We start from the raw sequence: 21,563 nt of genomic DNA, 5'->3' as shown, positions 1-21,563 counted from the left end.
ATGGCTCACGGGCCCAGCCGTTCCGCGGCACGTGGGATCCTCCCAGACCGGGGCGCGAACCCAGTTCCCCTGCATCGGCAGGCGGACGCGCAACCACTGCGCCACCAGGGAAGCCCAAGAGAAAGATTTGAGTAGTTTAAGTGCTATGAGGAAGACCCAGGAAAGTAGGAGCAGTTAAAAATTCTTGTCTGCAAGTGCATAATTGAGAGTAAAGTTCCCGAGAAACAAGGGGCTCCAGAACACAGATTGTTTAGCCTTAGAAAGAGTCAGAAATACATTTCCTATGATTGTAACAGAAAAATGGAGGGAAGAATGGGTTTACATCTTGGCAAATTTGTAGATTTGGGTGGCAGGAAGTAGAAGATGTTCCTGTCAGATGTCTTACATTTTCTGTATACTACGAGATGAGGTCATTTTCTGAGAGCCTGAGTGGAGATGGTGGCTAGAGGAGATTAGAGAAATTCTGGAATTGGGAGAAAGGGCTGGGGAGCAGCATTGAGGCCCCAGTTAGAACTTATGCATTTAAAGGCTCCTATCTGCACAGTCCTGGGATTTTTCTCCTGCCTCATTTTACAGCAACAGTGCTCTTAGTGGGGGTATGGAGAGTTGCATGCATACAGGTTTGGGGAGATTGAGAGAACAGGGGTAAGAGAGTTGAGGACACTAGCAAAAGAATATTCATGGATCAGAAGAATTAATATTGTTAAAATAACCATATTTCTCAAGGCAATTCACAGATTCAGTGCAATCCTATCAAAATACCAAGGGTTTTTTTCACAGAACTGGAATAAATAATTTTAAAATTTGTATGGACACACAAAAGACACAAAATAGCCAAAATGATCTCGAGGAAGAAGAACAGAGCTGGAGGTATCATACTCCCTGACTTCAGATTATACTACAAAGCTACAGTAATCAAACAGTATGGTACTCACACAAAAATAGACACATAGATCAATGGAACAGGATAGAAAGCCCAGAAATAAACCCACCCACTTATGGTCAGTTAATCTATGACAAAGGAGGCAAGAATGTACAATAGAGAAAAGACAGTCTCTTCAATAGGTGGTGCCAGGAAAACTGGACAGCTACATGTAAAAGAATGAAATTAGAACATTCTCTAACACCATATACAAAAAAATAAACTCAAAATGGATTAAAGACTTAAATGTAAGACCAGAAGCCATAAAACTCCTAGAAGAAAACAGGCAGAACACTCTTTGACGTAAATCGTAGCAATATTATTTTTTTTATCTGACTCCTAAGGCAAAGGAAATAGAAGCAAAAATAAACAAATGAGACCTAATTAAACTTAAAAGCTTTACACAGCAAAGGAAACCAAAAACAAACAAACAAAACAACAACCTAGTGAATGGGAAATATTTGCAAATGATATGACCAAGAAGGGTAAATATCCAAAATACATAACTCAACATCAAAAAACAAACAACCCAATTAAAAATGGGCAGGGCTTCCCAGGTGGTGCAGTGGTTGAGAGTCTGCCTGCCAATGCAGGGGACACCGGTTTGTGCCCCGGTCTGGGAAGATCCCACATGCCGCGGAGTGGCTAGGCCCGTGAGCCATGGCCGCTGAGCCTGGGCGTCTGGAGCCTGTGCTCCACAACGGGAGAGGCCACAACAGTGAGAGGCCCGCGTACTGCAAAAAAAAAAAAATGGGCAGAAGACCTGAGAAGACATTTTTCCGAAGGACACATACAGATGGGTAACAGGTACATGAAAAGATACTCAACATAGTTCATCATCAGAGCAATGCAAATCAAAACCACGATGAGATATCACTGCACATCTGCCAGAATGGCTATCATCAAAAAGACCACAAATAACAAATGTTGGTGAGGATGTAGAGAAAAGGGAACCCTTGTACACTGTTGGTGGGAATGTAAATTGGTGCAGCCACTGTGGAAAAAGCTAAAAACAGAAATACCATCTGATCCAACAATTCCACTCCTGGGTATATATCCAAAGAAAACAAAAACACCAATTCGAAAAGATGCATAGAATAGATAAATAACAGATAGAGAATGGATAGACAACAAGGTCCTACTGTTTAGCACAGGGAATTATATTCCATATCCTGTGATAAACCATAATGGAAAAGAATATGAAAAAGAATGTATATGTATATGTATAACTGAATCACTTTGCTATACAGCAGAAATTAACACAACATTGTAAATCAACTATACTTCAATAATAAAAAAGAAAAAAAGATACATGCATCCCGATGTTCATAGCAGCATTATTTACAATAGCCAAGATATAGAAGCAACCTAAGTGTCCATCCACAGATGAATGGATAAAGAAGATAGAGACATATACCTATATATGTATATATGTATATACACATACACACAATGGAATACTACTCAGCTATAAAAGAGAATGAAATTTTGTCATTTGTAACAACATGGATGGATTTTGGAGGGTACTATACTTAGTGAAATAAGTCAGACAGAGAAAGACAAATACTGTATGATATCACTTATATGTGGAAGCTAAAAAGTAAAATAAACTAGTGAATATAACCAAAAGGAAACAGACTCAGAGAAAAGTTAGTGGTTACCAGTGGGAGAGGGAAGCGGGGAGGGATAAGATAGAGGTAGGGGATTTACAGTTACAAACCACTATGTATGATATAAATAAGCTACAAGGAAATATAGTACAACACAGGGAATATAGCCAATACTTTATAATAACTATAAATGGAGTATAACCTTTACAAATTGTGATGGGCCCTGAATCTTAGCTTGAGAGGAAAAGTTAGAAAGACTCAAGAGTTCTGATTCATAGGTAGAAAGCAGAGATGGAGGATGAATGGTCCAGAGTGAGTGGACTGGCCCAGTGAGGGAGAAGATTTTGAAAAAGAAAGGCAGGGAGCTGAAAATGGACTCTCCAAAAACAGGTACATTGGGTGGGTTAGATTTTATCCCCTTCTTCCCAGAAAAAAAACAAAGCTGGGGAAAAATAGAGGCAGGGGAAGGGAATCATAAAATTTAAGTCACAGAAATATCACTGAAGTTGTTAAAATAGTCTCCATCACATAATTCCCTTGTCCAAGAAGTGAATGTATTTCTTTATTATTTATTCTAGAACAGTGTAGCACAAAGCTTGGCTATACAGTGGTCGCTAATAGACATCTGCTTACTAATGAATGAAAGAATAGTAACTGCAAATTTCTCATTCAAACCTTGAGAATCCTCTATTACACGTCTTTCTAGTTCTGTTTTCCTTAGGCAGCTAATACATAGTTGAATAATTACCCTGGGAAGCAACATAGCTGAAATTGTTGTTGGCGTCAGAATTTGGTTCAAATCCCCCAAAAGCCAGATAGTAGACTGATAAGGAAGAGTGTCTCATAAAATTCTCTTCCCTTACCTGCTCCCTCCTCTCTCCTTGGGGCTTCATGGAGACTGGAGAACAAGGCCTTTCTCCAGCTGGAAGTTTTACTTCCCAAGATAATTGTATTTTTAAGTTCTATGTGTAAAATTCCTAGGGAGTTACTAGGGATGCAAAGATGAATTTAAAAAGATTTTACTCTACAGGAATTTCTGAGTCTGAAGGGGAGCCAGACATAGACACAGATATCTATATGTATAACTATATTTATCTACCCATCTATTATAAGGCACGGCAAAAATCCTAAAAGTGAAGTATAAACCAAGCTCTAGGAAAGGCCTAGGAAATTATTATTTCTAAGGGGTGGGTGGGAATAGCAAAATTTTAAGAAGAAAGTGACATTTGAATGGTGTACTGAAGGATGAGCAGAATTTCAGTGAAAGGTAAGGGGCTGCAGGAACGGTCTAATGAAAGGTAAAGAGAGGGAGACAGAAAGATTGAAATCTATTGAGGAAGACAACAGCATCAGAGATATATTAACTTAACAATTCATTGTTTTGCTCCTGCCTTTAGAAGCTTATTTTTAGTTGAGAGAAATAAAACGGGTACATAAATACCCACAATGCTAGTGAGCTTCATAGAAAAGGAGAGGTTGCATCCTGTTTCGACGATTTTTCTGGCTACAGTGTTCTCCCCTGGAATCCCAGCTAACAGATGTTCAGAATCACCTCTTTAGAATATGATCAATAGAGAACAGCAGTTAAGAGTGAGATCCTGCATGTTCTAGATTCAATTTCAAATGACTTAGCTTCTATGTGCTTCAGTTAACTTTCAAATAAAAATAAGAATATTTTCCTCAAAGAATTGTTAAGAATGACACGGGATGAAGAACACATGGCAGCACAGTACTTAGTATTTATGTCCTAAGTTATATGTTTAATAAATAAGTAGATATGTGTGTGCAGTATTGAGTTTTCACCAGACAGCACACTACCGCGGGCTGTAGCCGATAGGCCTCACCCTCCTAATCAGTCGGCCCGTTCCCTGTCTTTTGCGGAAAGAGCTGTTCATAACGCCTCCCAGCCTCAGCTAAAGCACGTGGGCTCCGCCTCCCCACAACAACAAAAAACTCTGTAGCACCAGCACCGGCCGCTCTGCGCTTGTGGCTTGATTTTTAAATCCATCCGAAAGGACCAATCAAAGGCGGCATTCCGAGTGCGCGGAAGCGGATTGGCTGACAGCTGCTGACAGTGACCAATAGGTTTTGAGATAAGTTTGGTCTGGGCCGGAAGCGAGCGAATCGAAAACGGGTGGCGGTCGCGGGCAGTTTGAATTGGAATCTGTGCTCCAGCCCGCGGCGGCTGTACTAGGACCCGACTCTCTGAAGGGTTGTTTTCCCTTCTCTGCCAGCAAGGTGAGCGTTCTGCTTGGGTCCCGGCTCTGGCGGCGGGAGTGAGGGAGCTGTTGGCCTTCTGCAGGGGGTTATTGGGCGGGGATGCCTGTGGGATCGCGCTCCTAGGAACTGAAGGTGCAGCGGGCCGCCGCCTCCTCCCTCCTGACGGAACTGGGGAATCGGCCCCGGGCCAAGTTCTTTGTGGTGTCGGCCCCCCTCTGCTCCAGGTAAAAGTGGGCTCGCACTAGTGTCCGGAGGCCCTGCTCGGTCACGGGCTCGCCTTTTGGAGGATCAATTTCCTCCTTTGTAAGGTAAAAGACATGGGAAATCAGCAGGTATTTACTAGCAGCCTTCCGCGCCTATTTGAAATGTGGACATCGGTCCTTTGTTGCGTGGAGGAAATGCAAACTTTAGTTTTGATGGTTTCGATCTGGGCAGCGGGTTGGTGTGCCTATTGTTAGTTGCGAGAGCATTTCTCTCACGCCTTCCACGTTCATTTGGTTGCGCCTGTGCTCCTGGCTCCGCTATGGGATGAGGACTCAGAAATAAATGACTTTGAGCCTGGTCTAGAGGAGCAGGCAGAGTTTTCATTCACAGGCTCCGAGGTGGCACTTTAGGCGGGAACTTCGGTTTCTTGGTGGAGATGGGGAATTCCGATAAAGGGAAAGCGCAAAACGGGCCTGCCGTGCCGGGGGTGGGCGAGTCACACGGTCACAAAAGAGCTTCCTCGGGCACTTTCTGGGGTTGAGTGATTCGGGCATGGAGAGTGTCCTCCCACGGTTAAGACAGAAACAGCATTTTCTGGAAGGAGCACAGTCCTGCAGATCCTTTTTGCAGGAACCTCGATATCCAGGGCTTTTCTTCATCACCCACCCCCGCCCCCCATTCCCATCCGTTTGCCCCTCACATCTTTGAGGATTGCATTTTTGGTCCTTTTCTCCCAGTGGCTCCATAGAGATTGTTGAATGGTTGATGCCTTAATCTGTCCAGGTCCCCTCTAATCAAAATTAGCTTGGGCCTGGTGATTGCTTTAACCATTTGTTTCTTGCTGTATCTTAGACTTTGGAAATGGAAAAGCATTTAACTTGCCAGTCTTCCTTCTGTTTATTTCCATCATCTCTATCATCTTTTTAAATTGCTCCTTTTAATATTTTGTTCGCTATGGCATATGGATATCACGATTTCAGTGGCTGGCAGAATCTTTTAGGAGTTGTAGTTGTGTGCCTCTGAGGTATGATATACCCACCCGTGAACCCCTGAATGAGCAAACTAGTTTGGAATAGAAGGAGTGGCCTATTGGGGCAGTGTAAATTGTCCTTTGTTGGTGGAGCGGCGTGAGACTCCTTTAAGTAGTTTCTGGGTAAATGGGAATGGAGTTTAAGATGTTGTGTTCAAAGAACTGAAAGGGTGGGATGGGAGGTGGGAAAGGCAGAGAAGACAGCTCTCCAAGGCTTGATACTAAATTATGTGTTTTCCGAGACCCTTCCTTGTCTTTTAATATTTGGAAAAAAGTTTTATTATACTTAGTACTTTCATCAACTATTTATTAATTGTTCTGATAAAAAATTTCATCGATAAAAGTCGACTGAAACAAAATGCTAAAATGGTGGTGGACTTCATTTAGTAAAAAACGGATTCTCATCCTGTTGCTAAAATAACTGGAAAATGAATGCTTTTTCTTTCATTTAAGTTCTAAAGGCTAATGAATAAAGAATAATTGCCATACTTTTCTCCCAGCTGATTTAAATTTTCTAAGATATGTCTGAGAAAGAGGTAGGCCATTTCTGTCTTGGTGCCATAGGCAACAGTATACAAATGAAAAAGCGTTTTCAGTGACTAATACAATAGCTAATATGTATGGAAAGCTTATCAGGAGATACTATTCTAAAGCTTTAGGGAACCACCACCATTATTATTCCCATTTTACAAATGAGGAAACCAAGACACAGAGGTGTTAAATAACAGGCCCAAGGTCACACATCTTGTAGGTTGCTGAGCAGGGATTTGAATCACTAAGCCTATATACCTGATTCCTGGTCAGGGTCTGTTTGGAGAATGACTTTACTGCATTTTGCAGTGATTCTAGTGCTAGTATGGCATTCACCCTTTGTTCATGCATGCATTGACTCAACAAATGATAACCTCTTGGGAGGAAAAGGAGGTACCTGTGCCTTGAGAGACTCTGATGGGGAGATATGACCAGATTAAGATGGCTGTCCTCAGGGAAGGCTTCCTGGAGGAAGAGGGACAGAGTATGAGTGGGAATTAATGACATTGAAGAGAGGAAAGAAGAGCATTTGCAAAGTAACTTATGCATTTTATTTTATTTGTCCTGTAAGACCTATTTCACCGGAAACCTTATAGCAAAATATTCATGTCTTGTACAACGAAAACAAACTGAGTGGTAGAAAGCAGGTAGCCATATAAGAGTCAAAAATGAGATATAAGAAAACCAGAAAGCAAGGGGAAGCCAAACAAGCATATTGTGTACTAGTGACACTTCACAGTCAGTTATTTGGTAGTCACCTTGCAGAGGGTGGAGAAGATGGATGTTATACTTTGTTATCTTTTGAAACATGAAGTTTTGAAACTTGATTCTTAGAGGTGGTTATGTAGATTAGTTAGTCTCTGAGACTGTAAGTTTCTTTGTACTATAGTAAGACCAACAGGCTGTTTATTCTTTTCAGTTTATTTATAAATGTTTGAATAAGAAAGGAGAGCAAAATGAGCTGGGCTTTGGAAGAATGGAAGGAAGGCCTGCCTACAAGAGCTCTTCAGAAAATTCAAGAGCTTGAAGGACAGCTCGACAAACTGAAGAAAGAAAGGCAGCAAAGGCAGTTTCAACTTGAAACCCTGGAGGCTGCGTTGCAGAAGCAAAAACAGAAGGTATCACTGAAATGCTGGTATTTAAAACTGTTCTCTCATTATTTGGATGAATGGTTTTGTCTTGGTCTTTTCAATTTACAGAAAAATTATTTTGCTGTCTTCAGGTGGTAATCCCCCCTCCTCTCCTTTATTGAGTCTTTTTTTTTTTTTTTTTTTGGCCACACCGCGTGGTATGTGGGATCTTAGTTCATCCGACCAGGGATGGGACCGCGCCCCCTGCAGTGGAAGCTCAAGCGCAGCAGAGTCTTAACCGCTGGACCGCAGGGGAAGTCCCCTCCCCTACTGAGTCATTTTTATTTTAATTACCTCATTTTCTCCGTTCTTTGTTTTCATTTCTGCTTACCTGCTAATGTGTAGGGCTTCTGAGTCCCATTTTCACTTCTGTTTAGGACCTAGAATTGGGCATTGCTTTTGCATTCTGCACCAACATGGCCGAAAATCTCTGGCTCCGAGTCTGGGAGCAATATTAGAGCACTTTGCAGTCCAAATAGATATCGCTTTCTGAGAGTGAGCTTTTCACCTTCGTATTCCCACCTCTCTCCAGGACTAGTAAATGGAAACTTAAATAGTACTTCTTTCGTACCTTTGCATTAGCCAACCCATAGTAATACAATTACTGCTCCTAAAATGTTTTTGCTAGTGGGAGAATTTTTCAGTTTCTTACAGTAACTGGCTTTAGCAGCTGAACTTGAAAATGAATAGCTAAGGGAGGGTTTATAAGATTTTTTTTTTTTTTTTTTTTGTGGTACGCGGGCCTCTCACTGTTGTGGCCTCTCCCGTTGCGGAGCACAGGCTCCGGACGCGCAGGCTCAGCGGCCATGGCTCACGGGCCCAGCCGCTCCGCGGCATGTGGGATCCTCCCAGACCAGGGCACGAACCCGTGTCCCCTGCATCAGCAGGCGGATTCTCAACCACTGCGCCACCAGGGAAGCCCCAAGATTTATTTTTGATTTTTTAATTCTCGAAAGCATATTAAAGCCTCTCTTTCTAGGATGGGTTTGTGTAGCCCTAACCAAAGACTGTAATACATGACTTTGCAAAACTTTTCTATCAATAGGCTTCAAAGTGAGATCATCTAAAATTTCGGTGTACATCAAGCACTGACTTCTGGATTTTTACAACCATATCTCAGAAAATTAGTCATCAGTGTTAGATTAACAGATAATATTTGGTAAATTCGAGTAAGAGAACTAGTTCCTTTTGAATAATCTGCATTAGGTTGAGAATGAAAAAACTGAGGGTGCAAACCTGAAAAGGGAGAACCAAAGCTTGATGGAAATATGTGAAAATCTGGAGAAGACTAAGCAGAAGATTTCTCATGAACTTCAAGTCAAGGAGTCACAAGTGAATTTCCAAGAAGGACAACTGAACTCAAGCAAAAAGCAAATAGAAAAACTGGAACAGGAACTTAAAAGGTAACTTTTTTGGGAATGGTATTTATTATAGATGTCTTTGTATATATTAATCAGATGCAGCTATCTTTTCCTTTTATGGTGTAATTATTACACATTGCAATTTTTTCTTTCCAGTGGAATGAACAATGATTTGAGGAAGATTAATTCTTTTCTTATATGCTTCAGTCCTATTGTTGCATGGCTCAGTACTATATAAATTCATTAAATGGTTGCTAGCTTATTCATTTACTTATTCAGTATATGTTTATTAAGCTGCTTCATGTGCCAGGCACTGTGTTTGTTACTAGGGTATGCAATAATAAATAATACCAAAACTATCAACAGTGGTTACTGAAAAGATGGAGGGAGTTAAAGCATGGCTTGTATTGATGGCTTCTCTTTTCTCTGCGTGGAAAAGCTGTTGTAGAGAATGAGAGAACTAGGGAACTTCAAAAGGACTGAGGAGCACTGAGGGCTCAGTTGAGATTGGAGGCCAGGAATTTATAGTGGGACCAATCTATAGCATTTAATGAGTTTTTTTTTTCCTTTCTTTAGCATATAAATGCTGAGAAGGTATACAGGAGGATCGATATAGGGTTTTTGGACGAGGGTGATGGGATAGAAGACAGTGGAATAATTGAGGATATTGGAAGAGAGTGATTGAAGGTGGGTGCCATGGAATCTCAGCTGGAGAGGAGGGAACTGAAGTCTAGAAGACTTTCCTACTGAGATCCCCATCCGAGAGACCCATCTTCCATCTTAAGCATTACATAATCAATTCACCAATATCAATTCCATATTTAGGCAATAAAAAAAGGTGCTTATTACTACTGTTCCATTAAAAAAAAATCCCCCAAACAACTAGAGGCATTATTCTTATTCTTATTATTTTTAAATTAATTTATTTATTTTATATTTATTTTTGGCTGTGTTGGGTCTTCATTTCTGTGCAAGGGCTTTCTCCAGGTGTGGTGAGTGGGGGCCACTCTTCATCGTGGTGCACGGGCCTCTCACTGTCGTGGCCTCTCTCGTTGCAGAGCACAGGCTCCAGATGCACAGGCTCAGTAGTTGTGGCTCACGGGCCTAGCCGCTCCACGGCATGTGGGATCTTCCCGGACCGGGGCATGAACCCGTGTCCCCTGCATCGGCAGGCGGATTCTTAACAACTGCGCCACCAGGGAAGCCCAGAGGCATTATTCAAAATAAATTTAATGGGACTTGAGCACTGCTAGCTTATAAATGGAAACTTCTTGTTCTAGTAGTGGAATTTTGTCAAAATAACAAGGAGTGATAAACACTAAAAGCAAAAAAGACTTTAGCAGATTGCCCTATTGTTAATTCCATGAATATACACCCAGAAATTTTAAGAAAAAATTTTGTTTTGAAATAAATTTAGACTTCCAGAAACAATTGTTAACATCTTACATAACCAGAGTACAATGACCAAATCAGAAATAAACATTAATTCAATACTATTAAACTAAACTACAGACTTTATTGGAATTTCACTCATTTTTCCAGTAATGGCCTTTTTCTGTTCCAGGATCTGATCCAGGATTCCACATTGCATTTAGCTGATGTTTTCTTACTTTTTTTTTTTTTTTTTTTTTTTTTTTAGTATTTATTTATTTATTTGGCTGCACCAGGTCTTAGGTACTTTTTTTTCTAAGCTCTGATGGTTTCTTGTTTTTTGTGACCTTGACACTTTTAAAGAGCACTAGTCTCCTTTATTGTAGAATAGTCCTCAATTTGGGTTCGTCTGCTGTTTTTCAACAATGGCAGAATTGACATTTTGGACTGGATTATTCTTTGTTGTGGAAGGCTGCCCTGTGCATTGTAGGATACTTAGAATTCCTGGCCTCTACCCACTAGATGCCAGTAGCACCTACACCACCTCCAAATTTTGACAGTCAAAAATGTTGCCAGGCATTGCCAAATGTCCTTTGGGAGGGCAAATTCATCCTGGATGGAGAATCACTGGGTCAGATTGAGGTTATGAATTTTTGGTAAGAATACCACAGAGGTAGTGACATACCTTTATAGTGATGTGTATAGTAGTGACATGCATCATATCAGAGTGTACATGATTTAATTTGACTTTTAAATCGATCACTTGTTAGGGTGTTTATCTGGGTTTCTGCATTATAAAGTTACTATTTTTCCATTTGTAATTAATAAATATTTTGATGCCAAGAATTTTTTTTCCTGGCATAGCTGCAATAATCTTAATTCTACCTACAAAGGAAACATACTTTTGAAAGTTAAAAAAAATTACAGTTTGCCCTCCATATCCATGAGTTCTTCATCCACAGATTCAACCAACCAAGTGTCAAAAATACTTGAAAAAAAATTCCAGAGAGTTCCAAAAGCAAAACTTAAGTTTGCTGCGTGCAGGCAACTATTTACATAGCACATACATTGTATTAGGTATTATAAGTAACCTAGAGATGATTTAAAGTATACAGGAGGATATACATAGGTTATATGTAAATACTACCTATGTGATTTTATATGAGAGTTGAGCATTTGCACATTTTAGTATTCAAGGGGGTCCTAGAACAAATCTTCTGCAGGTACCAAGGGACAACTTCTTTTGGTGAAGCTGATAATTTAAGTGCACAGAAATCTTTTTCTAATTTTGTTTCCTATCCATGTGGGAAGGTGGCTATCTATAATTTGCAATGTTAGAATGATAAATAAATTTCTGTCTTGTTGAGTTCTTTGTTTTCCTAAACTCTATCCTGGTCTGTGTTGCTCATCACTGTATTCCTAGCACCTGGCAATTGTAGGTCCTCAAATATTTGTTGAATGAATGAATGAAAGAGAGGCATTTGTTTTGGAAAGCAGGTGCTCGGGAAGTAGGAAGCTCACTTCAGTATGCTAGAATAATTATTTCTTTGAAAAGAACATTTTGGCTGCCAATGTTAGAAATATTGGTTTTAATAATTTAATTTATTAATTGGTTATTAATTGGTTTTAATAATTTAATTTAATTTAGACAGAAATGTTAGTTTTTTAACATTTGAGGAAAAGATGCTTTTGTATACATTTCCCTATTTCATTGAAAAGTGCCATTTGGTAGCAATGCCTGCAGATATAAAGTTCACGGTTGTACCTGACATGTAGCAATGGTTAAATGTTAGCATTAATATTATCATTATTATCAGTTGTTAGTTATTATCATCATCATCATGGAATTAGGATACCCTCATAGCACATTTAGTTTAAAAATATTTTTATTATCTATGATGTTGATAGATATAGATGTTTATAAAAGTTTACAAACTGTATAAACTTTAGACTATAAAAATTATTGAGTATACTCTTCTTTAGTATAAAAATTGTTAAAGGTATAAGACCTATAGATTACAATAACTATTGAGTATAGTTTTAATTAATTAATTTATTTAATTTTGGGGGCAGTGTTGGGTCTTTGTTGCGGTGCACAGGCTTCTCATTGTCGTGGCTTCTGTTTTTGCAAAGCATGAGCTCTAGGCACGCAGGCTTCAGTAGTTGTGGCTCGCAGGCTCCAGAGCACAGGCTCAGTAGTTGTGGCGCACAGGCTTAGTTGCTCCGCAGCGTGTGTGATCTTCCCGGGCCAGGGCTCGAACCCATGTCCCCTGTATTGGCAGGCGGATTCTTAACCACTGCAGCACCAGGGAAGCCCTGAGTATAGTTTTAAAATTTTCACTGGTAACCTTCAGGTACAGGGCAGGAACTTATTTTTTCCATCAATGGCCACCGATTTCAGGTACATCTTGAATGAGTTAGGTTGAACATCTGAAATGTTGGTCAAAAACTGGTGAATAATAGACACAGAACACAGACTGGTTGTTGTCAGGGACTGGGGGAAGATGGCACTGGGGAGAAATTCCTTAATGGTTAAAGACCTTCACTATGGAATGATAGAAATGGCTTGTAAGTAGATAGAGATGGTGGTTGTACAACACTGTGAGTGTAATTAATGCCACTGCATTGTTCACTTAACCTGGTTAATTTTATGTTACGTGAATTTCACCTCAACAAATTATTTTTTAAAACAAAACAAAAAAAACGAACAAATAAAAACAAACAAATTAAAACTGGTGAATATTAGCAATCTCATATAGTTAAATTAAACCTAGGAGAAAACAGCTTAATTTAGTGCTTTTTTTTTTTTTTTTTGCGGTACACGGGCCTCTCACTGCTGTGGCCTCTCCCATTGCGGAGCACAGGCTCTGGACGCACAGGCTCAGCGGCCATGGTTCACGGGCCCAGCCGCTCGGCGGCATGGCGGATCCTCGCGGACCGGGGCTCAAACCCGTGTCCCCTGCATCGGCAGGCGGACTCTCAACCACTGCGCCACCAGGGAAGCCCAGTGCTTTTTTTTGTTTTGGTGGTGGTGGTTTGTGTTTTTTCTCTCACTAGGAGATACAAAGGTTTATAAAAATAATAGGGTATACTTTTATTCAATATTTAAAATTAATAAATTTTTTTTTTTTTTTTACTGAAAAGATGTGAATTTGAGAGGGCAAAGAAACATCAGTTTTGCAAAGTTCTTCAAAATTCATCTCTGGAGTTACCAACCTTTTTACACCTTTGGAAGTCTGTAGACCTACAGTGTAGCCACTGGTTACGTGTGGCTGTTGAACACTTGAAATGTGGCTAGTGTCAATTGAGGTGTGCTGGAAGGACACAACCCAGTCCAAATTCTGAAGATTTAGTACAAAAACATGTAAAATATCTTATTAATGATTTTTTTGCCATGATTATAAGTTGAAATTACAATATGGAAAATATTGAGTTAAACATTAAGATTAAATTCATTTATTTCTTGTTACTTTTTTCATGCTAATAGAACATTTCTGTTGGAGGGCTCTTACCTGTTGTAAATTCGAATGTGACAATTTGATTTGCTGAGTAGCCATTTTCAGCTCATACATTGCTTCTTCCTTCCCGGACTGAATTTGGAGCAGGCAGAGCTAGGGCACTGAGGCACTTTCTTCACTACTTTCTTCACTCCCTGCTTTGAGTAATGTGTCCTTAGCAAAGAGAATGGTGCACATCATTAGCCATTCTACTAGGGTGTTCATTTTATTTCTTGTGTTAAGTTAAAATCAGAGACATTGGAGACTTGAAAGAATTGAGTCCTCTCTTAGGTTTGCTTCTGAAGGGTGTTACAGCTGAAATGGTAGGGATACTCTGTACACATATACAATACAGTTGGCCCTCGTATCCACAGTTCTGCACCCACAGATATGGAGGGCTGAGTGTATGACTGCTGTTTTATATAAGGGACTTGAGCATCCCTGGATTTTGTTATCTGCAGGTGTCCTGGGACCAACAACCCACAGATCCCAAGGACGACTGTATGTAGCTCACTTTCTCCAGTTCTTTGGATCTGTTTCCTGCCGGTATCTTTTCTAGATGCATTATGTTAACTTGATTTTTAATATATGTTTTAAAAATATCACAAAAGACATGATATGTATATCAAATCTCTGTTTTTATAATGACAATATTATAAGTAATGCCATCCGGTTTTATGATTTGAGCCCATGCTCCAATTTCCTCCTGTGTTTCTGAAATGCTGGGTTTTTTGTAGCACTGTGTCTTTCTTTGGCCTAGAATATAAAATTTGATTGGAATGTGTCCCAACCCTCTCAACTCTTCTTTGCTACTGTGGTGGTTATTACAGATCTTCATTATCGTCTTTATCACATTGTAATTACTGGTCTGTATTTCTGTTTGCCTAACTAGACTGAGTTCCTTTGAAGACAAAGGACTGTCTTATAAATTAGTTCTTATTAAACGTCTGTTGGATAAATGAAGTGGTAAGAATTCTTAGAGGGTTGGTTTTTTTTGTAAGTTTATCGCTTTCTGAGAATGTATGGTTTTGGTATTCTACAGCTGTTGCTCTGACTTGCCATCCTCTCGGGTCCTTTTCTCACAGGTGTAAATCTGAACTTGAAAGAAGCCAACAAGCTGTACAGTCTGCAGATGTCTCTATGAGTCCATGCATTACACCACAAAAAATTTTTGTAACTCCACTCACACCAAGCCAGTATTATAGCGGTAAGGATTTTTTCCCTTTGTATAAATAGCTCTTTTATTGAGATTTTAATTCTGCCAAAGAAATGAATTCATTCAACTTTGAATTCAACCTCTAATTTTAGCATTAAAAAAAAAGCAGCCATTAGTTACATATACATTTGTGTATCTGTTGAACTATGTTGAGCCATCAGTAAGCCTTTAAACTTTTCACTTTAGCCTTCTATGGTATTTTAAAACATAATTCAGTTTTGGAATATTTAAAACGCCTATGTTTCCATGTATTTTGATATTTGAGTAATTTGATCAGTATCCGTTGCCTTAACCAAAATGTTCTTTCTATCTGATGTACTAAGATACTCATTTCTAGACGATCTATCATAATGATTCTTTGCAAAATCAGTGATCGAAGTAAAACTGTATCTCAATATCTATGTTTAGGTTCCAAATATGAAGATCTAAAAGAAAAATATAATAAAGAAGTTGAAGAACGAAAAAGATTAGAGGCAGAGGTGAAAGCCTTGCAGGCAAAGGTAAATTAATTATGGGCCTTTTAATAGAGTATGCAGTTGAAGAAGTACTTTGATATAGGATGCAACAAGGATAGAGAAAAATCTGGTTTACATAGGGCTGACACATTTTTCTTACACTGAGAAAATAAAGTTCCTGGCTCATTGGTTATGGTATTTTTAAATTTAAAAATAGGTAAGAGTCTAGTAAAATAGATTGGGGAGATGACTTTATCTCTAAATATTAAATGTTCGCTGAATTCCATGGAAACTGTGGTAATGTAATTATTTCTCTATTAAGATCTAATGATAAAGAACAAGTTTGAAGAGGGTGGGACCAGAGTCATAACTGACACTCACTAGCTTTGGAACCTGGAGGCGATTGCTTCCTGTTCAGGCCTTCTGATGGAATGTGGTGATTGCTACCAGGGATGTGAGGTTTGGGGGTCATTATTAAGGAACTGTTTATTTCAGGTGAGAATGTTATCAACATAATCTCCCCAGTTCTTTTAAATAAGTTGCTGACAAGTGTTTTAAATTACATTTTGATAGGGGTAAAAAAGGCAGAGAGAGGTGGGTGAAAAGGTTTGTTTAACATCAATAAAATAAACAAAATGCGTATTTTGGAAACCCCAGCTTTTAGTTTCAGGACTGACCCTGAAAATACCTGGTGTCTATAGAATATACCTTTCCCATTTCTGTGCACATGATGTTATTTATTTTTAAAAAAATTCCAGTTTGGCACTTAATGGCCCAATTCCACTAAACATATGAACTTGGTGAAACGGCACAACTTAGCAAACAGTTTAAGGCTGGATTTATACGTAGATGCCTAAATACTGAGGATCAAAAAAATACCTATTAGAGCTTTAACAATTTTAATTCTTTTTACGCCTTTAACCCTTGTTTTGAGATCACCAGGGTTTTGATATGTAGCAAAGGCATTGCTTACAAGATGAATAAAATTAAACAATAATTCTCTGGTCTGACTTGGAAATAATGTGCTTTGTTATCCAGTTCAGTCATTGGTATCAATTCTGGCCCTGACATCTGTTCCCAGAGTTATTTTGTAGAGGACTGTGAGTCTCCAGAAGCATTAAACCTTTCCCTGTGGCAAGAAAAGCCCTTGCTATCAAAAATTTAACTCAGCTTCTATAGCCACACCTTGACAGTTGTCAGAATGCAGGCAGAGAGAAGAACAAAAAGAAGAATTCAAAACAGAAAATCCACAAAGGTGTATTATATAATACAAAATACCTCATACGACATTTTTGAGGGGAGAGTGTTACGGTGGAACGTGAGATTCTTGAAAGAGTTCTTTAGGTTAGTATTGAATTTTGAGTCTCTGTGTGCAAAGCTACAGGGGGAGGTGACCAAGGATGGGCAAAGGAAAATCAAATTTCAGAATTCAAAATGGAAGTGAGTACTCACATGTGTTTTTATGAAGTATATGAGGGATGCAGAATAAATAACAAAAACTGAGCCCATTTAAAATAGATTGGGCCTCAGATGGTACTGGTTTCACCCTTCAGTGCAAAGTCTGACCATTAGAATATTTCCTCACTGGTTATTGGGACTCAGTGTTTCCCTTGAATTGATGAATGTTCTTTCTTGGTACACAGTGGAAGTGTTACCTTCTTGGCATGGCTTTATGTTCTAATTGAAAATAAGTACATAGTCTTTTTTTTTTTTTTTTTATTGCAGTATCGCTGATTTCCAATGTTGTATTAGTTTCAGGTGTATATAGCAAGGTGATTCAGTTATATATATATTATATATACATATATACTTTTTCATATTCTTTTCCATTATAATTTATTACAAGAAATTGAATATAATCCCCTGTGTGTAAGACCTTGTTGTTTATCTATATTACATGTAATAGTTTTATCTGCTAATCCCAAACTCCTCATTTACCCGCCCTCCCACCCCCACTGCTTTCCCCTTTGGTAACCATAAGTTTGCTTTTTTATGTCTGTGAGTCTAGTACATAGTCTTAAATATTTTGACTTCTAAAGGGATCTAAAGAGTTTCTGTTTTTACAGAAAGCGAGCCAGGCTATTCCCCAAAGCACCATGAATCACCGGGACATTGCCCGACATCAGGCTTCATCATCTGTGTTCTCATGGCAACAAGAAAAGACCCCAAGTCGTCTTTCATCCAGTGCTCTAAAAACTCCAATTAGGAGAGATTTCTCTGCATCTAATTTTTCCGGGGAACCAGAAGTGACTCCGAGTAGATCAACTTTGCAAATAGGGAATAGAGATGCTAATAGCAGTTTCTGTGATAATTCTAGCAATTCTCATCTTTTGGATCAATTAAAAGCCCAGAATCAAGGTAACTTCTTGAGCTAAATTAAATTTTCCTGAGATAATTTCAGAAGTCTAGACATTTCTAGACATTTTTAGCCCTAGAAAGTGCTAATGTGTTTTGTTAGACCCATCAGTGATCAACATCCCAGCCTGGTGATGTGAAATACTGTCTTTGGGATAATGAGAAAAGATATCACCATTTGGAAAGGTACCTTTATTTGTACTATAAAGATGGTGCCATGAAGACTTGAAAAGTAGGGTGAGTGGCTTTGACTTTCCAGAGCGGGGCAAGTAGGTGGGTTACAGCTGACACTCCCCACGGCTCTCCCCTGGCTCCTTTTGTGGCCCATGAAACAAGCCAGTTTTGGCCAGAGGTGTGGCATGTGTCTGTAGGACAGCTTTGCTGCGTGCTGCCAGGTTTTGTATATGGGAGAAACCTGTAACATTGGCTGCTGCACCACGCTGCTGCTGACAGCCAAGGGTGCCAGGTGGTGTTTTGGAATCTAGTCTGCAGACTATGATAACTTCCAGTGCTATGATAGATTGAAAATCACCATCTGTGTGCACTGGAGAGACCTGTCACATGGCCAGTGCCATTGGAACCAATATTGTGTATATGTGGGGAAAAAAATGAAAAAAAACGTTGTTGTTAATTTTGGCAATAGAGGAGGTTCACACTGTCTTGCTCTTTACTGGAGGACAAGCTACTAGAGAATATGGGAGGGTGAATTTTTCACTGCTTAGCACTCATTTGCATTGATAGGGGCACAAAAAAATATTAGTTTGTGGGTGTATAAAGCTAAGTGGTAATTTTAGTGCAGGGTGTTATGTGTGGTACACTTTTTGCAGTCTCGATAAGATACTATTCACGGTTTTAGAAAAACATTTCCCCCCCAAGTTTCTCTGTGAAAACTTATGAAAATTTGTTTCTCCTGCTTTCTATAGGGTTTCTGAATACAAATAACAAGACTAAACAATGAAATTAAATCCACTTAAAGTAGCTTCTTTGTTTAATGTGAATTGATTTATGTTTGACTCACCAAAGATTTCAGAGGAGAGATACATTCTAAGTTTCGTTGTATATGTCTTTGTGAAAAATATATATTAATTGAAGCGTGGGTTTTGTTTGTGATTTAAGAGCTAAGGAGCAAGATTAGTGAGTTGGAACTACGTCTGCAAGGACAAGAAAGAGAAATGAAAGGCCAAGTGAATAAACTTCAAGAACTCCAAATCCAAGTGGAGAAAGCAAAAGCGGAATTAAACGAAAAAGAGAAAGTTTTGAACAAAAGCAGGGATGAACTGGTGAGAACAACTGCACAGTATGACCAGGCATCAACCAAGGTACTCGACTTTTCATGCGTTATTGATAAATCTCCATTTTTTTCATAAAATTCTTTGGAAAGAGTACTCTGCACTTAGACTTGTGAAATAAATATTAGTAATGAACCTTATTATATACTAGGCAGTATTGATGCAGTTGAGCAGTAAGTTCTTTTAGAGTTGGGTAGATCTAGGGTCAAATCTGGTCTGCACATTTTCCCAGCCAAGGGACCTGGGCAAGTCACTGATCTCTTTTATATCTCAGAGGTGGTGAAGAATAAAGATTATGTATGTACAGCGCCTGGCAGGTGCCTAATATATAAAAGAGACACTTAAAGTCATGAAGCTTTACAAGAGGTTTAGGACATACGATAGAATTGAATAGACCTACTCCTGGGATCCAGTGTATACACTCCTACCATTTAATCTAAGGCTCTGATTAAGGCCAAGCTTCGTAGCCTGTTATTTGGGGGTTGTCTTTGTTGTTGTTGTTGTTGCTTTGCCCCCAACCTATCTCCCTAGTCTTTTCTTCTCTTTTTTCTATTATTCCTTCATTCACTGACTCATTTGACAAATATTTATTGACCATCTACTGTATGTCAGCCACTGTTCTAGACCTGGGGATGCAGCAGTGAGTAAATAGAGAAAGAGAATGGCCCTTGTGGAGCTTCATCATAATGGGGGACGTAACGTAGATGTACCAGCCACGTAGATAGTGTGCTATATGGAGAAAAGTGTAGAGCAAAACGAATTATCTTCTAGTATCAACTGCAGTTATTTGGTGTTTCTTGAACCTAATCTTTGTCTGGGTCAGTGTTCTGCTCACATTTGCCTTTCTGCTTGGCATACCTGCCTCTTGGAATACTGTTGACATGATCCTCATATCGTGAGCTCCTCTCATTTATTAGTGTGGTGAGGTCTTTTCTCCTGGCTTCCATCCCCATTATGACCCTTTTATTGTCATTATTTATGTTCTAGCTCTTGTAGTTCCCACACTTGGCTAATTGTCAGAATTACTGAGAACCTTGCAGAATTAATCTTCTTAGACTCATGTCTGAAGTGGGCCTATGGAGTTTACCTTTAATAAAATCTCTAGGTGAAAACCACTGTAGTAAGTAGACCTGTATCTTCTATTTGCTTCCTGGGAACAGGCTCTTTCTGTCTTTTTTTTTTTTTTTTTTCAAATTAATCCTTTTTATTTTAAGATAATTATAGATTCATGTAGTTGTATAAAATAATAGCTTGTTAATATGATGGGTTACAATGATTGCTTTTCAGATATTTGAATGTCTTTCATCCTTGGAATAGACCATACTTGGTCATGGTGTATAATTCGTTGTATATATTTCTGAATTTTATTTGCTAATAGTTTGTTAAGGATACTCGTGTCTATATTTGTGAGAGATGTTGTTCAGCTGTTTTCTCTTTTTGTACTGTCTTTGTCTGGTATTTGTATCAGAGGTAATACTAGCTTCATAAAATGCATTGGGAAGCATTCCCTTCTCATCGGAAGAGATTGTGCAGAATTGGTGTTATTTCATCTTTATACATTTGGTAGAATTCTCCATGAAACTATCTGGGCCTGGAGATTTCTTTTTTGGGAGATTTAAAATTATAAATTCAATTTTTAAAATAGTTACACAGCTATTAAAATTATTTATTTCACATTGGATGAGTTGGGTTAGTTTGTGATTTTAGAGGAAATTTCATCTAAATTGTCAAATTTGTGCATGTGGAGTTCATAGTATTTCCTTATTCTTTTGATGTCTGTAGGTCAGGTTTATTCTCTGTTCATTTCTGATGTTTGTGTCTTCTCTATTTTCTCTTTGTCAGTATTGCTAGGAATTTGACAGTTTTGTTGCTCTTTTATTGACCTTACCAAAGAGTCAGCTCTTTAATTCATTGATTTTTCTCTATTTCCTGTTTTCAGTTTCATTGATTTTTTTTTCCTCTCTGTTATTTCCTTCTGCTTGCTTTCGGTTTATTTTGCTCTTCTTTTTCTAGGTTGTTGAGGTGGGGAGCTTGGCCTACTGACTTGAGACTTCTTCTTTTCTAATGCAGACATTTAATGCTATAAATTTCCCTCTCAGTACTACTTTAACTGTGCTCTGCAAATTTTGATCTATTTTATTTTTTTACATAATTTAAAAAAAAATTATTTATTTATTTTTGGCTGTGTTGGGTCTTCGTTGCTGTGCACAGGCTTTCTCTAGTTGCGGGGAGCAGGGGCTACTCTTCGTTGTGGTGCGTGGGCTTCTCATTGGGTTCTAGAGCACAAGCTCAGTAGTTGTGGTGCATGGGCTCAGTTGCTCCGCGGTATGTGGGATCTTCCCAGACCAGGGCTTGAACCCGTGTCCCCTGCA

The 21,563-nt window shown here is 39.0% G+C and overlaps 1 protein-coding gene across 3 annotated transcripts in view; it reads left to right on the top strand.

The window, feature by feature from the left end:
* The first annotated feature begins 4,656 nt into the window (after positions 1–4,656).
* The window catches only part of CENPF (centromere protein F), a 61,139-nt gene continuing 44,232 nt past the window's right edge, over positions 4,657–21,563 (top strand). For 2 of the 3 annotated variants that reach the window (XM_024133899.3, XM_024133901.3), the window contains exons 1-7: positions 4,657–4,770; positions 7,437–7,635; positions 8,854–9,050; positions 14,962–15,083; positions 15,501–15,592; positions 17,614–17,905; positions 19,019–19,221. In XM_024133899.3, coding sequence (XP_023989667.1) covers positions 7,474–7,635; positions 8,854–9,050; positions 14,962–15,083; positions 15,501–15,592; positions 17,614–17,905; positions 19,019–19,221 — 1,068 coding nt within the window. In that variant the 5' untranslated portion in view covers positions 4,657–4,770; positions 7,437–7,473. Of the gene's footprint in view, positions 4,771–4,900; positions 4,977–7,436; positions 7,636–8,853; positions 9,051–14,961; positions 15,084–15,500; positions 15,593–17,613; positions 17,906–19,018; positions 19,222–21,563 lie in introns of those variants that run through there. The other variant, XM_024133900.2, reaches the window with a different exon arrangement.

This window comes from Physeter macrocephalus, chromosome 4, assembly GCF_002837175.3.
Source record: "Physeter macrocephalus isolate SW-GA chromosome 4, ASM283717v5, whole genome shotgun sequence".
In the NCBI taxonomy this organism is placed as follows: Eukaryota; Metazoa; Chordata; class Mammalia; order Artiodactyla; family Physeteridae; genus Physeter; species Physeter macrocephalus.
Note: the sequence above shows the minus strand (reverse complement) of the source record. Positions and strands in the feature narration are given on the sequence as shown.